General features: G+C 36.7%; 1 protein-coding gene across 1 annotated transcript in view; it reads right to left on the bottom strand.

Annotated features, from left to right (window-relative positions):
- Positions 1-7,798: 7,798 nt before the first annotated feature.
- The window catches only part of CFAP47 (cilia and flagella associated protein 47), a 440,981-nt gene continuing 434,763 nt past the window's right edge, over positions 7,799-14,016 (bottom strand). The window contains exons 63-64 of the mRNA XM_003924170.4: positions 11,669-11,837; positions 7,799-8,050 (exon numbers count right to left, since the gene is read on the bottom strand). Coding sequence (XP_003924219.4) covers positions 7,838-8,050; positions 11,669-11,837 — 382 coding nt within the window. The 3' untranslated portion in view covers positions 7,799-7,837. The remainder of the gene's footprint in view (positions 8,051-11,668; positions 11,838-14,016) is intronic.

The following is a 14,016-nucleotide window of genomic DNA, read 5'->3' as shown; positions in this document are numbered from 1 at the left end:
CAATCTCGGCTCACTACAACCTCCACCTCTTGGGTTCAAGGGATTCTCCTGCCTCAGCCTCCTGAGTAGCTGGGATTATAGGCACCTGCCAACACACACAGCTGATTTTCTTTTTGTATTTCCAGTAGAGACCAGGTTTCACCATGTTGGCCAGGCTGGTCTTGAACTCCTAATCTCAGATGATCCACCCGCCTCAGCCTCCCAAAGTGCTGGGATCACAGGCTTGAGCCACTATGCCCGGCCTATCTTCATTTTTCAGTGAATTCACATACTAAAGGACAATTCGTGATCTTCAAATAAGAAACTCCAAGTAAAACATCTTAGAATTTTTGTTTCTCCAGACTGCATTTTTAATATGAAGCTACGAACATTATCATAACACAGCATGATATTTGCTCTCTTAAGAATTAGGGAAGAATTTTGAGGCTATGAGGACATTGTTAAATCTCTTTATAATTATTCTATGTTTCCCATGTAACTGCTTTAATCTCTGAATCAGTGTGATGCCATTTTAGAGCCATTGATATTCACTAGTGTTGGACTAAGCAATATTTGAAAGTATACAATGCAAGTTTACTCTCACTGAATCCTTTCCCAATGCCTTTGTATTATTAGAGTAAAATTCAATAAAGTAAAACTGGTCTTTCTTGCAAAATTTTAAAAGGTCTTACCGATTTTGCCCTAAAAGTTACCATAAGAGCTATAACTATGTAAAGATGGACATTCTGAAAAAAAAGCTTTCATAAGAAATTGAAAATAAAAAAGACTACCAAAGGAAAAGTTTAATCTCCTGATCTAATTTCAAACCTTATAATGTTAAAATAGTCCACAAATGGATGGAGCAGGAGAGGGGAGAGTTTGACACTATGACTTTGCCCCTATGTCTTCTTGATACCTTAAATAGAAAGAATAAATATCACCTAGAACAGCATGTACTTCAAATCTCTTCTTGTGAAGAAAGTAATCCAGGAGTATCTTCTAAGTCCAATGGAAGTTGCCATCTTTTTGGAATTGTGGTATTAATCATTCATTCCTTTACTGCCAGAATTATTTCCTTGAACTTGGACAAATTGTCCCACATCAATCATTCCAATGGACTGATTTGGAATTCAAGAATAACTTGTGCATGTCACCTTTATAATAAAGCAAAGAAGGAAAAAAAAATAGTGTTATGAACATGTAGCAACAGTGTAGGGATGGTTTATTCATCCTCTCAAAACTCTTATACATGTAATAAAGTCACTTTTAGAATATATATCACCACCAATTAACTTACCCAAGTTTCCTGTGCTCTCTTCAATGCAACATGACTGAAAATACATCATCTACTGTCTGTATAATAGTCATTTATGGGTGTACGTATAGAAGGGTTCATTAGTGTCAGATAAAATGGAACTACCACCAGGGTTCATAAGAGCAAGCACCTAGCTCCTTTTTAGTTATGCAAATTTCTCTAGCAAATGGTTCCTTCATGGCCTGCTTAAATTCTTCTCCTGAAAAAGCCTTTTCTCTGTTTGTCACAGGGCTAGCTTGCAAATTTTTCAAACTTTTATGCTCTGCTTCCTATTTAAACATAAATTCCAACTTTAAGTCATTTATGTGCTCCCACATTGAGACAGGATGTTAGCAACAGCCAGGCCATATCCAGAATGCTTTGCTGCTTAGAAATTACGATCACAAGATATCCTAAATCATCACTCCGAAGTTCAAATATTCAAAGATTTCTAGGGCATGAACAGAATGCAGCCAAGTTCTTTGCTAAGGCATAATATGCGTGACCTTTGCTCCAGTTCCCAATTAGTTCCTCATTTCCATCTGAGAACTTCTCAGCCTGGCCTTCACTGTCCATATCACTATCAGCATTTTGGTTATAACCATTTAATCAGTCTCTAGGAAGTTCCAAACTTTTACTTACCTTTCTATCTTCTTCTGAGGCCTCCAAACGTTTCCAGCCTCTGCCCATTACCAGTTCCAAAGCTGCTTCCACATTTTCAGCTATCTTTATAACGAAGTCCCATTCCTCTATACCAATTTTCTGTATTAAGCCATTGCTACATTGCTATAAAAAAAAATACCTGAGATTGAGTAATTTACAAAGTAAATGGTTTAAGTGGCTCAATGTTCTGCAGGCTTTACAGGAAGCATGGTGTTGGTATGTGCTCAGCCTCTAGGAAGACCTCAGGAAGCTAACAATCATAACAGAAGGCACAGGGGGAGCAGCCATGTCACATGGCAAAAGCAGGAGCATACAAAAGTGAAAAGGTGTCATACACTTTGAAATAACTAGATGTCATGAGAAGTCACCCATTATCATGAAGACAACTCCAAGCCATGAGGGATCTGCCCCCGTGACCCAAACACCTCTCACCAGGCCCCACCTCCAACAATGAGGATTACAGTTCAACATGACATTTGGATTAGGACAAATATTCAAACTGTATCATTCCTGTTCATCCTTTTATTAGGTAGTTTCCCTGACTATCAAAGAGGTTCTTAAGAAATCCAAAAATAATTTTATGATGGAGAAGTAAATACAGGTATGAATGATATTTGTTGGCTTAATAAATGATTTGATTCATCAATAATTCCTAACTAGGTCTCTAATAATTATGTAATTTTTGTGTATGATACAAAGTTAGGATGCCTCCCTCTTCTGAATGTGTCATCTCTCCTCCTGAAGGAACATGTAGGTGCTGGGAGTAACCCACAGTATGATATTAAAGAACAATGAAAACTGGAAGACAGTATCAGGAGAACTGAAAGTCAAAAGCCAAGTGGAATATCATGGATCAAAAGAGGCTATTCAAAGTTTAGAAAGGAAGGTGCCTGTCAACAACAACAGTATCAGAGAATATGGACAAGATTGGCTATTTGAACTCCATGTACATGTGAGTGTGAAAGTGCTTGGAGGCTGAATGGAAGAGGCATTGCTGAGAGAATTGTTATAACCACTGAGGCAGAACTATGAGCTCATTTCATCCTGAGATTATAGCTTAACTGGGAAAGTCAAAGAAACAAAATAAGTAGGACATTTTCTCAAGCCTATTTTAGCTGTTTATGAATCCTAATTTTGATAAACATATTTAAATTTGTGGTAATTCTCTAGAAGCTGCTTTTACTGTTTTCCAAAGTGTGGTAGGTAGAAAGAACATTGAACTAGTAATAGAGAGACAGGTTCCAGGACTTGCCCTGCTACTAATTTAGAGTTTTTGATGAATATGCTAAATTAACCTCAACAAAATATACATTATGAAAGCTGTGTAAAAGGAACAGCACTAGGTAATGTGATGGATACAAAAATGATTAAGATAAAATACCTCTCTTCTCAGAGCTCAGAAATCAAGTGTGGGAAATATTTATCCTCAAGTGATAATAAGGTCTGTAGTGTGCTAAGAACTAAAAGCAAAAAGCAGAGAGAGAAAGAAATAAGAAAAAATTAACTTAGATGTAAGGCATTAGATATCTAAAAATGGTGTGTTGGAAAAATAATTTGAGTAGAGTTTTGAAAGCTGAAAGGTATTTTGCTAGTCAGGCGTAAGAAAGTAGTGCACTTTAGAGAAACAAAACTGCACAAGCAAATATATGGGGCAACAGTTTCAGTGAGACCTGAGTTCTGTTTTTAGTTTTGAGACAGAGGAGGGAGAAACATTGTGGAGATAATACAGTAAATTGATGGGGGGTAAATCGCTAAATGCTTTCAATTTCTAGGTGGAGAAGATGATCTACTCTGTAAGCAATAAGCAACCGATGACAAGCTTGAGAATATGACAGATATAATAATAATAACAACAACAACCAGTAACAACCCATTAATGTATTGCAGAGTCACAGGCTACAGAAATCAAGACATGCTTTTTCTGAACAAGGCAGGTGCAGTCAGCCTAGAAATGGAGGATGGTTAAACAAAACTTTATACAGGATCAATCAATAGGATTTGGCAAAAAAGTAATTAGAGGAGAGAAATGAAAATTTTATGGACCGCTTATTACATCTATGACTTTAAAACTATTTGTGGAGGACATGATTCCATTATGTATCTCAAGAATCAAGATGGATTACAGGAGAGGCTCCTGTGTGTGTCTCTAAAATGAACTCTGTGAGTTACTGGGTTTGTGTACAATTTTCTTTGGTAGAAGTTTTCTCTAAATATAAGAAACAAATACAATTTGCAAATTTCTGTGATAAATTAAATGTTTAGACCATGACGATATTCAAGGATACTTGCAATTCAAATATTCTAAGTATCATTTTTCCTGTCATGCTATGTAGCGAGTAACTGAAAATAAGTCTCCAAGGTGTCCCAAAGGCCCTGTGGAATCCTTAAGTCATTCAATGATGCCTAGAATTTCCTGGTTGTCTTATTTGATCGGATACTGCAGCAATCAAACTTGTAGCATTGAATAAACAGAAGTTACATGACATTAAATTTGGGAAATTTTAGATAAGTCCTTAATTTTAACAATGTTTTCCACTGGAAAAATATAATAATATTAACAAATGTATTGAGCATCTGTACCGAGTGCATCTAAAAAAGAAATAGAATGATTCTGAGTACTTTAGGTTTTCTTTGGGAAATTTGGAAAAAGTACAAGTAGACAATGTTTCAAACATCTTAAAATAGTTTTAAGTGACAATTATGGTCCCTTTTACCACCAACATTTATGACTCTCCCAATTTTTTATTTTGTTTATAAGTTTCCTACTTTAAGAGGTTATAGTGGCTCATATTTATCAAGTTTTAACTGTTTTCTGTTTTTCTGTTGATTCAGTTACTGCTAAGTCTTATGCTCCAATTTAGACTCCTTTTAGATATGGGAACATAATGTAATGGAGAGTGAGGGCTACTACAAATCAACTAAAATCATAGATCCAAAGCCCATTCTGCCCATTGGTTTTGTAGGAAGGAGGGTTGTCTATATTGTGTTTGAATGTCAAGGGTCAGGTTCAGGAATGTCAGGTTGGTGTCTTTCATAACAGACCTTGAGAAAACGTTTTAGTGCAGGTAGTTTATTTGAAATATGACTGCAGGAGACACAGGAAAGGAAGAAAACTAATCTAGGATGTGCTATTGAGGTTACCACAGCAGGCAACAGAAGTTCAATCCTGCTAGGGACCTAGGGAGAGCAAAGAAAATACCTCAGAGCAGTTCCACCAAAGGGGCAAGGATGCAGAAATATTATCAATCTTCATTTGTCTGTTATTGATTAATTATTGATCAAAGTCTGCTCCCAGGGGCACAAAATCCTGGCATTTCCAGCTGGACTCTGCCCTTTCAGGTCAAGCAGGGTGCTATGGCCAGAGAAAGTCCAGAGGCAGAGAGTCACAGGTGTTTGCAGAAGAAAGCCTTTGGTCTACGTGGAAATGGTGGCCACCATGGGGAAATGGGAAGAGGGCTTCTTGATCCCTTGTGACTCCAAAACATATTTGAGCAAAGTTTATTCTCTCATAGGTCTTAGATTTTGTTCACTATTCAAATTTATCTACCTGAGTTGCCCTCACTCTACTTTCCTCTGGACAAATAGTAATTTGCACCTAAATTTCAAATTAAATACACTTCTTTGTAAGAGGGTAATATCCAGGATAAAATTAAACATGATAATTTAGCACCACCATTTTAAGTATTCTTCAAATATTTACAACATGACATTTTTAATAACATATCTCTCAGTATCTCATCTTTACTTCCTTCTCTGACTGAGAAAAGTCCAATCCAAATGTACTCCATTCTGGGCACTTTCAATAATTGGAACATTTCAGTTAGGAAAGCAACCATGATTTTCAGAAGACCCCATATAAATATTTTAAATTATTTAAATACTATCCATTACCATAGACACCAAAATATAAAAGCAATTAGATCTCTAAGTATGTTCATGGCAAAGGTGATTTTCCTTTCTTAAGGGATTTGAGAGGTTTTAGGAAGGCTATGTGGAAAATATGTTCAGAGACTGACCCACCTATCCACCAACACCACCTGCAATGCAGTACAGCATAAGAAAGGACAGACAAATGATCTATTACTCCATATTCAAAGAAATATCCTTAGGGTAGCAGAGACTGAGAAAGGGTTTTGAAAATTCACTGTTTTAGTTCTTGTCCGTTCCAAAGATGGCAAATCCATTGAACATGGACTTCCACTCCTCTCTTTCTCCATTGCTACAGATAATACAATTTAATCCCAAAGGTAAGTCTCCAAACGTTTTCTGTAAAGGGACAGGGAATAAATAGTTCAAGCTCTGTAGCCATGTGGTTTCTGTCTACTCAACTTTGCTGTTGTAGTGCAAAGCAATTACAGACAATATATAAGGCAGTGATTGTGCTGTATTCTAGTAAATCCTTATTTATAGGCAGTGAAATTTGAATGTTATATTACGTTCTTATATCACACAGTATTCTTCTATCTATTTTTTCAACCATTTAACAATGTAAAAATTGTTCTTACCTATATAAAAATAGGGGACAGTCTACAGTCGTCCTATGGGCCATGGTATGCCAACCTCTGTCCTAGTACAGTCGCTTCATTTTGGAAACAAGAAAATAGGGTAAGCGATCCGCTTAAGAATACATGAATGTTTTGTGGCAGAGTCAGTCAGTTTGTATCAAAATATCTTAAAGCTGGTCCATACTGGCTTACCTTTAATGAAAAGTACCAAACAACATACTCCCTTTTACTTTGATGAATACATTATTGAAAAAGATCAGACACACAGAAAAATGAACTTCCTCCTGGATCATTTTGATATATTATATTATTTAAATGCTGCAAAATAAAAGCAGATGAACTACATACATATATATACATGGAATTTTTAATTACTTTCTAAATAGCACATAATATTCCAAATAGAAGATATAAGACATAACCATATATTTTTAAAAGCAGATATAAGAAATGGTCAATCTTTCTGCCTTGAGCACTAATTTAATCATTATTTTGAAGACTCACAAGCAATATATACAGGGGAAACTGAGCTTTAATAGCAACACTAGTAATTGAAATATATACACAATGAGATACCGTTCAGCCTTGAAAAAGAAGGAAATCCTGCCATTTGTGACAACATGCATGAGCCTGGAAGATATGACATTAAGTAAAACAAGCCAGACACAGAAAAACGAATACTGTATGATCTCATTTATATCTGAAATCTAAAAATAATGAACTCATACAAGAGTAGAATGCTGATTACCAGGGGCTGGGTGGGGTAAGTCAGGATGATTGGGAGATGTTGGTTAAAGTATACAAAATTTCAGTTAGATAGGAAGAATAAGTTCAAGAGATCTGCTGTCCAACATGATGGCAATAGTTAATAACAATGTATTCTATACCCGTAAGTGGCTAAGAAAGTATATTTTAAGTGTTCTTACAACAAAAATTAAGTGTGTAAGGTAATACGTGTATTAATTAGCTCAGGCTAACCATGCTACAATGTATGCCTATTTCAAAATATGTTGTATACCATAAATATATACAATTTTTAATTGTCAATTAAAACATAAAGACCAACAAGCAATATCTACATGATAAATTTAGCTTTATTAGCAATACTGTTATTAGAAATACTGTTGTCATTTAAATTGTATTTCATTTTACCACAAATATACACCTGCATGTTAAAAGTGAACCAATTCCAATATCTGCAACCAAAGTCCACTTTCAAGAAACACTCATAACTCAGAAATGAAGGTTATATTCAGAGAATAGACTGCATTTTAAAGGACAATGAAATATAGAAGGCCTATTAAATTAAACCATTATTCCTCAGAAATATTCCAAAAGATGAAATAATAGTCATCAAAATTCTACATGAGACAAAGAAATATTTTGGAAAGAAATTTTATTTATACTTCCTCATTGTAGAACCACCCTTGGTGGAGGAAGACATACTTTTTCTTATGATCTTAGCATTTTCATGGATAAAGTTACGCAGCTGAACTGCCATGTTGTCAAATGTCTTGTTAGTAGCATCAATTTTGGCTTTTGCATTGATTGGTGGCATGGTAGTTGGAGGTAATCCATTGATCTTATACATCCGGAACATTTCGTCTGTCTGGAGACAAAGAAAGAGAGAAATTTTATTTGAAATATCCAGGGACTTCAAAACATATAGAGAAAAGTTCATTATCATTAACATCTTCTGTTCTCCATGTAGAGTATGGGAAAAGTACAAAACTGAAACCACTTATAGTGACAATTAATGTGGAAAATAAAGAAAGTAATTCACTTTATGCACTAAGAATTATTTACCAAAAAAATCTCTCAGTGATTCTCCCTGTAGGTAAACTAGGTATGTATCTGATAATAAGGGAAAGCTATCCATTTGGTTTGCATAAGACTGTTGTCCAGTATGAACCTCAACTAATGGAAACCGTACCTTCCAAGATAAACACATTCATGAGAATTTAAGTGCAGCCATAGAAATGACTGGTAAAATATATTTAGCTGCTTGTAGGTTATGAAAGTACATATTATGTATAACCATTTTATTTATTTTTATTTTTTATTTTTTAGACAGGATCTCACTCTGTCACCCAAGCTGGAGTGCAGTGGCACTACCTTAGCTCACTGCAACCTCCACCACCTGGGTTCAATCAATTCTCGTGCCTCAGCCACCCAAGTAGCTGAGATTACAGGTATGTGCTAACACACCTGGCTAATTTTTGAATATTTGTTAGTTTTTAAGTTCTGGAGTACATGTGCAGATCTTGCAGGATTGTTACACAGGTATGCACATGCCATGGTGGTTTGCTGCCTCCATCCCCCAATTACCTACATTAGATATTTCTCCTAATGTTATCACTCCCCAATCTCTCCACCCCTTGCTATCTCTCCCCTAGCCCCCCACTCCCCAACAGACGCCAGTGTGTGATGTTCCCCTCTCTGTGTCCATGTGTCCTCATTGTTCAACACCCACTTATGAGTGAGAACATGTGGTAATTAGTTTTCTGTTCTCATGTCAGTTTGCTGAGAATGATGGTTTCCAAATTCATCCATGTCCCTGCAAAGGACATGAACTCATCCTTTTTATGGCTGTATAGTATTTCATGGTATATACATGCCACATTTTCTTTTTCCAGTCTATCATTGATGGGCATTTGGGTTGGTTCAAAGTCTTTGCTATTGTAATCAGTGCCACAATAAACATACGTGTGCATGTGTCTTTATAACAGAATGATTTATAATCCTTTGGGTATATACCCAGTAATGGGATTTCTGGGTCAAATTGTATTTCCATTTCTAGATCCTTGAGGAGTCACCACACTGTATTCCACAAAGGTGGAACAAATTTACACTCCCACTAACAGTGTAAAAGTGTTCCTATTTTTCCATATCCTCTCTAGCATCTGTCGTCTCCAGATTTTTTAATGACTGCCATTGTAACTGGTTTGAGACGGTATCTCAATGTGGTTTTGATTTGCATTTCTCTAATAACCAGTGATGATGAGCATTTTTTCACGTTTGTTGGCTGTGTAAATGTCTTCTTTTAAAAAGTGTCTGTTCATATGCTTCACCTACTTTTGATGGGGTTATTTTTTTCTTGTATAATTGTTTTAGTTTTTTGTAGATTCTGGATATTAGCCCTTTGTCAGATGGGTAGCTTGCAAAAATTTTTTTCCATTCTGTTGGTTGCCAGTTCACACTAATGATTGTTTCTTTTGCTGTTCATAAGCTCTTAAGTTTAATTAGATCCCATTTTTCTATTTTGGCTTTTGTGACCATTGCTTCTGGTATTTTAGTCATGAAGTCCTCACCTATGCCTATGTCCTGAATGGCATTGCCTAGGTTTTCTTCTAGGGTTTTGACAGTGTTAGGTCTTATGGATGGATCTTTAATCCATCTGGACTTAATTTTTATATAAGGTGGGGTCCAGTTTCTGCTTTCTGCATATGGCTAGCCAGTTTTCCCAACACCATTTATTAAACAGGGAATCCTTTCCCCTTTGCTTATATTGGTCAGGTTTGTCAAAGATCAGATAGTTATAGGTGTTTGTCATTTCTTCTGAGGCCTCAGTTCTGTTCCATTGGTCTATATCTCTGTTTTGGTACCAGTATCATGCTGTTTTGCTTAGTATAGCCTTATAGTATAGTTTGAAGTCAGGTAGCATGATGCCTCCAGCTTTGTTCTTTTTGCTTAGGATTGTCTTGGATATGCAGGCTCTTTTTTGGTTGCATATGCAGTTTAAGTTTTTTTTTTTTTCCAGCTCTGTAAAGAAGGTCAATGGTAGCTTGACGGGGATAGCATGGAATCTACAAATTACTTTGGGCAGTATGGCCATTTTCATGATATTGATTCTTCCTAACCGTGAATGTTTTTCCATCTGTTTGTGTCCTCTCTTATTTTGTTGAGCAGTGGTTTGTAGTTCTCCTTGACGAGGTACTTCACGTCCTTTGTTAGTTGTATTCCTAGGTATTTTGTTCTCTCTGTGGCAATTGTGAATGGGAGTTTGCTCGTGATTTGTCTTTTTTTTTTTTTTTTGAGAACGGATTTTTTTATTTCAATAACTTATTGCTCAAACAGATGCCTTCTGCAAAAAGCCACCAATGCTGACCACTAACAAAAGGCCAACTATATGAAAATGCTTAAAGGAAACAGAGAAAATAGAGAATGACATTCTTTTGAGAGGGAAATGTGTTCACTTCCACAAAAAGCCACAACAAAACTAGTCACGTGACGGTCACGCAGGAAGAGAAACACCTGGGAGAGTCTGAACTTGCAGAGTGAACGTGTCACATCACAAGCTGTGACTGGCAGTACACCCTTTCTACAATACCCTGCAGGTGGCTTTTAAGAAAAAATTAAACAAATGACTCCATCAATGTGTTGACTTTTTCCAGACTCAGTGCTCCTGAAGTTCAGGTGGCCCCTCCCTCATCCTCCGTCTTGCTTTCCATGTGGCTTCAGTTACCCTTGGTCATCCTCAGTCTTCAGCTGTTTGGCCTTCTCTTTTCAGCATCTAGACAGCTCCTACATACTTCTTCAGCTGGACTTTGAGCACTTCATTTTCTCTGAGACCTGGTAATTCATAATGAACGGAAATTTCTCTTCTCGGAATTCTTTCAGCTGGGAAGTCGAAGATCAAGGAGCTGGCGTCTGGTGAGGACCTTCTGATATGTATCAGAAGGCAGGAACTCGATTTGTCTCTCTTTAAGTCTGTTATTGGTGTATAGGAATGCTTGTGATTTTTTGAAAAACATCATGTTTTTCAATTTGAAATAAATGTTATCTTCTATTCCTTTTTTATGTTAGACTTCAACATCTTGACAATACTCTGCATTAATTAAAGGCTCCAAAATCCCTATCTCGAATAACCTAAAGTTAATGAAGTCCTTGAATAGGTATGCTACAGAAAGTGATACATAACTATACAAATCACTTTATAGTCATTATTTGTTTCTTCCAGAGTTCCTTAATATGGAAGGAAAAGTTTTTTTTTTTTTTTAACTTTCCTCTAGTGTTCATAATTTTTTTGTTATATAACATACTTAAAATTCTGCTCTTGAACGAAAGAAGAGTAAACCTAGAGAGAGCAGTTGAGATAAGTTGACTTTTTAACACAGCAAAATTCTTATTCTTTACCTGTAACCATTTAATAAAACCGTTTTTCCTAGTTTATTTAGTGTCTCTAGTGGCATCAAACATCCTTGACTATTGCCTTTATAGAACTCACCTGTATTACTAATGTTGCTTTATATTTCCTACAGTACATTTTAGGTTTAAATCCTACAGTGATTGAAGTTCCGTCTGTGTTAAAAGGGAGAAGTTCTCCAACCTCTGGTCTTACAAAAAACTCCCGATCACTGTCAGGTAGGAAGTATGCAGTGAATGGCTCAGGATATCTGGAACAAAGGTACAAAATTCAACTTATTAAACTTGATCATTATCTAATTCTCTTTGTGAGAACTTGAGTAGAATTTAAATCATGCTACAATAGACCTAGGTAAATATGAATGCTGAATGCTTACCAAATAATAGTGAGGAGGCATTTTTAAAAAATTAGTTATTCTTCTCAGGGTGACAAAATGAAAATTCTAAAGGTTTCTAAAATCACATCTTATATTTTTAATGCACAAAGAAACCAGGTACAGTGGCTCATACCTACAATCCCAGAATTTTGGGAGGCCGAGGCAGATGGATCACTTGAGGTCAGGAGTTGAAGACCAGCCTGGCCAACATGACAAAACCCCGTCTCTACTAAAAGTACAAAAATTAGTTGGGCATGGTGGTGTGTGCTTATAATCCAAGCTACTCAGGAGACGGAAGCAAGAGAATCACTTGAACCCAGGAAGTGGAGGTTGCAATGAGCCCAGGTCATACCATTGCACTCCAGCCCAGGTGACAGAGTAAGATTGCTCAGTGGCTCACACTTGTAATCCCAGCACTTTGGGAGGCCAAGGCAGATGGATCACCTGAGGTCAGGAGTTCAATACCAGCCTGGCCAACATGGTGAAACCCCATTTCTACTAAAAATACAAAAAAATTAGCAAGTCATGGTCGTATGTGCCTGTAATCCTAGTTACTCAGGAGGCTGAGAGAGGAGAATTGCTTGAACCCAGGAGGCAGATGTTGCAGTAAGCCGAGACTGCACCATTGCACTCTAGCCAAGGCAACAAGAACAAAACTCTGTCTCAAAATAATAATAATACACAAACTAAAAAACGTTGAATATATACGACAACATGCTCTGTGTGCCCATGCAGAAAGAATTTGTGCAAGAAAACTCTGGTCAGAGTTTTCAATACTGTGTTGAATACAAGTGATGAGATAATGCGATCTCATTCACAATTGTACAAAAAGAATAAAACACTTAGGACTACAGCTAACCAGAGAGGTAAAATATTTCCATAATGAGAATTACAAAACAGTGCTCAAATAAATCAGATAGGACACAAACAAATGAAAAAAGACTCCATGCTCACGGACAGGAAGAATCAATATTGTTAAAATGGCCATACTACCCGAAGCAATTTATAGATTCAATGCTATTCCTATCAAACTACCCATGACATTCTTCACAGAATTAGAAAAACACCTGAATAGCCAAGGGAATCTTAAGTAAAAGTAGCAAAGCTAGAGGCATGACATTGCCAGAATTCAAACTATGCAACAAGGCTACAGCAACCAAAGCAGCATGGTACTAGTAAAAAAGCAGACACATAGACCAATGGAACAGAATAGAGAGCCCAGAAATAATGCCATCTTTGAAAAAGTTGACAAAAACAAGCAATGGGGAAAGGATTATACATTCAATAAATGATGCTGGGATAACTGGCTGGCCATATGCAGAAGATTGAAGTGGGACCATTACCTTATACCACATACAAAAGTCAACTCAAGATGCATTAAAGACTTAAATTTAAAACCCCAAATCATAAAATATCTGGAAGAAAACCCAGGCAATACCATTCTAAGAACAAGCAAAGATTTCATGATGAATATAACAAAAGGAATTGCAATTAGAACAATTTTTTTACAAAAGGGATCTAATTAAACTAAAGAGCTCCTGCACAGCAAATGACACTATCAGCAGACTAAACAACCTACAGAATAGAATATTGGTAAATCATGCATCTGACAAAGGTCTAATATCTAGTCTCTATAAGAAACTTAAATTTACAAGAAGAAAACAACCCCATTAAAAAGTGGGCAAAGGACATGAATAGACACTTTTCTTTTTTTTTTTTTTTTTTTTTTTTTTTGAGATGGAGTTTCGCTCTTGTTACCCAGGCTGGAGTGCAATGGCGCGATCTCGGCTCACCGCAACCTCCGCCTCCTGGGTTCAGACAATTCTCCTGCCTCAGCCTCCTGAGTAGCTGGGATTACAGGCACGCACCACCATGCCCAGCTATTATTTTTTTTGTATTTTTAGTAGAGACGGGGTTTCACCATGTTGACCAGGATGGTCTCGATCTCTTGACCTTGTGATCCACCCGTCTCGGCCTCCCAAAGTGCTGGGATTACAGGCTTGAGCCACCGCGCCCGGCCGACACTTTTCAATAGAAGATATACATGTGGCCA

Source organism: Saimiri boliviensis, chromosome X (assembly GCF_048565385.1).
Source record: "Saimiri boliviensis isolate mSaiBol1 chromosome X, mSaiBol1.pri, whole genome shotgun sequence".
Taxonomy (NCBI): Eukaryota; Metazoa; Chordata; class Mammalia; order Primates; family Cebidae; genus Saimiri; species Saimiri boliviensis.
This window is presented reverse-complemented; position numbering and strand designations above follow the sequence as displayed.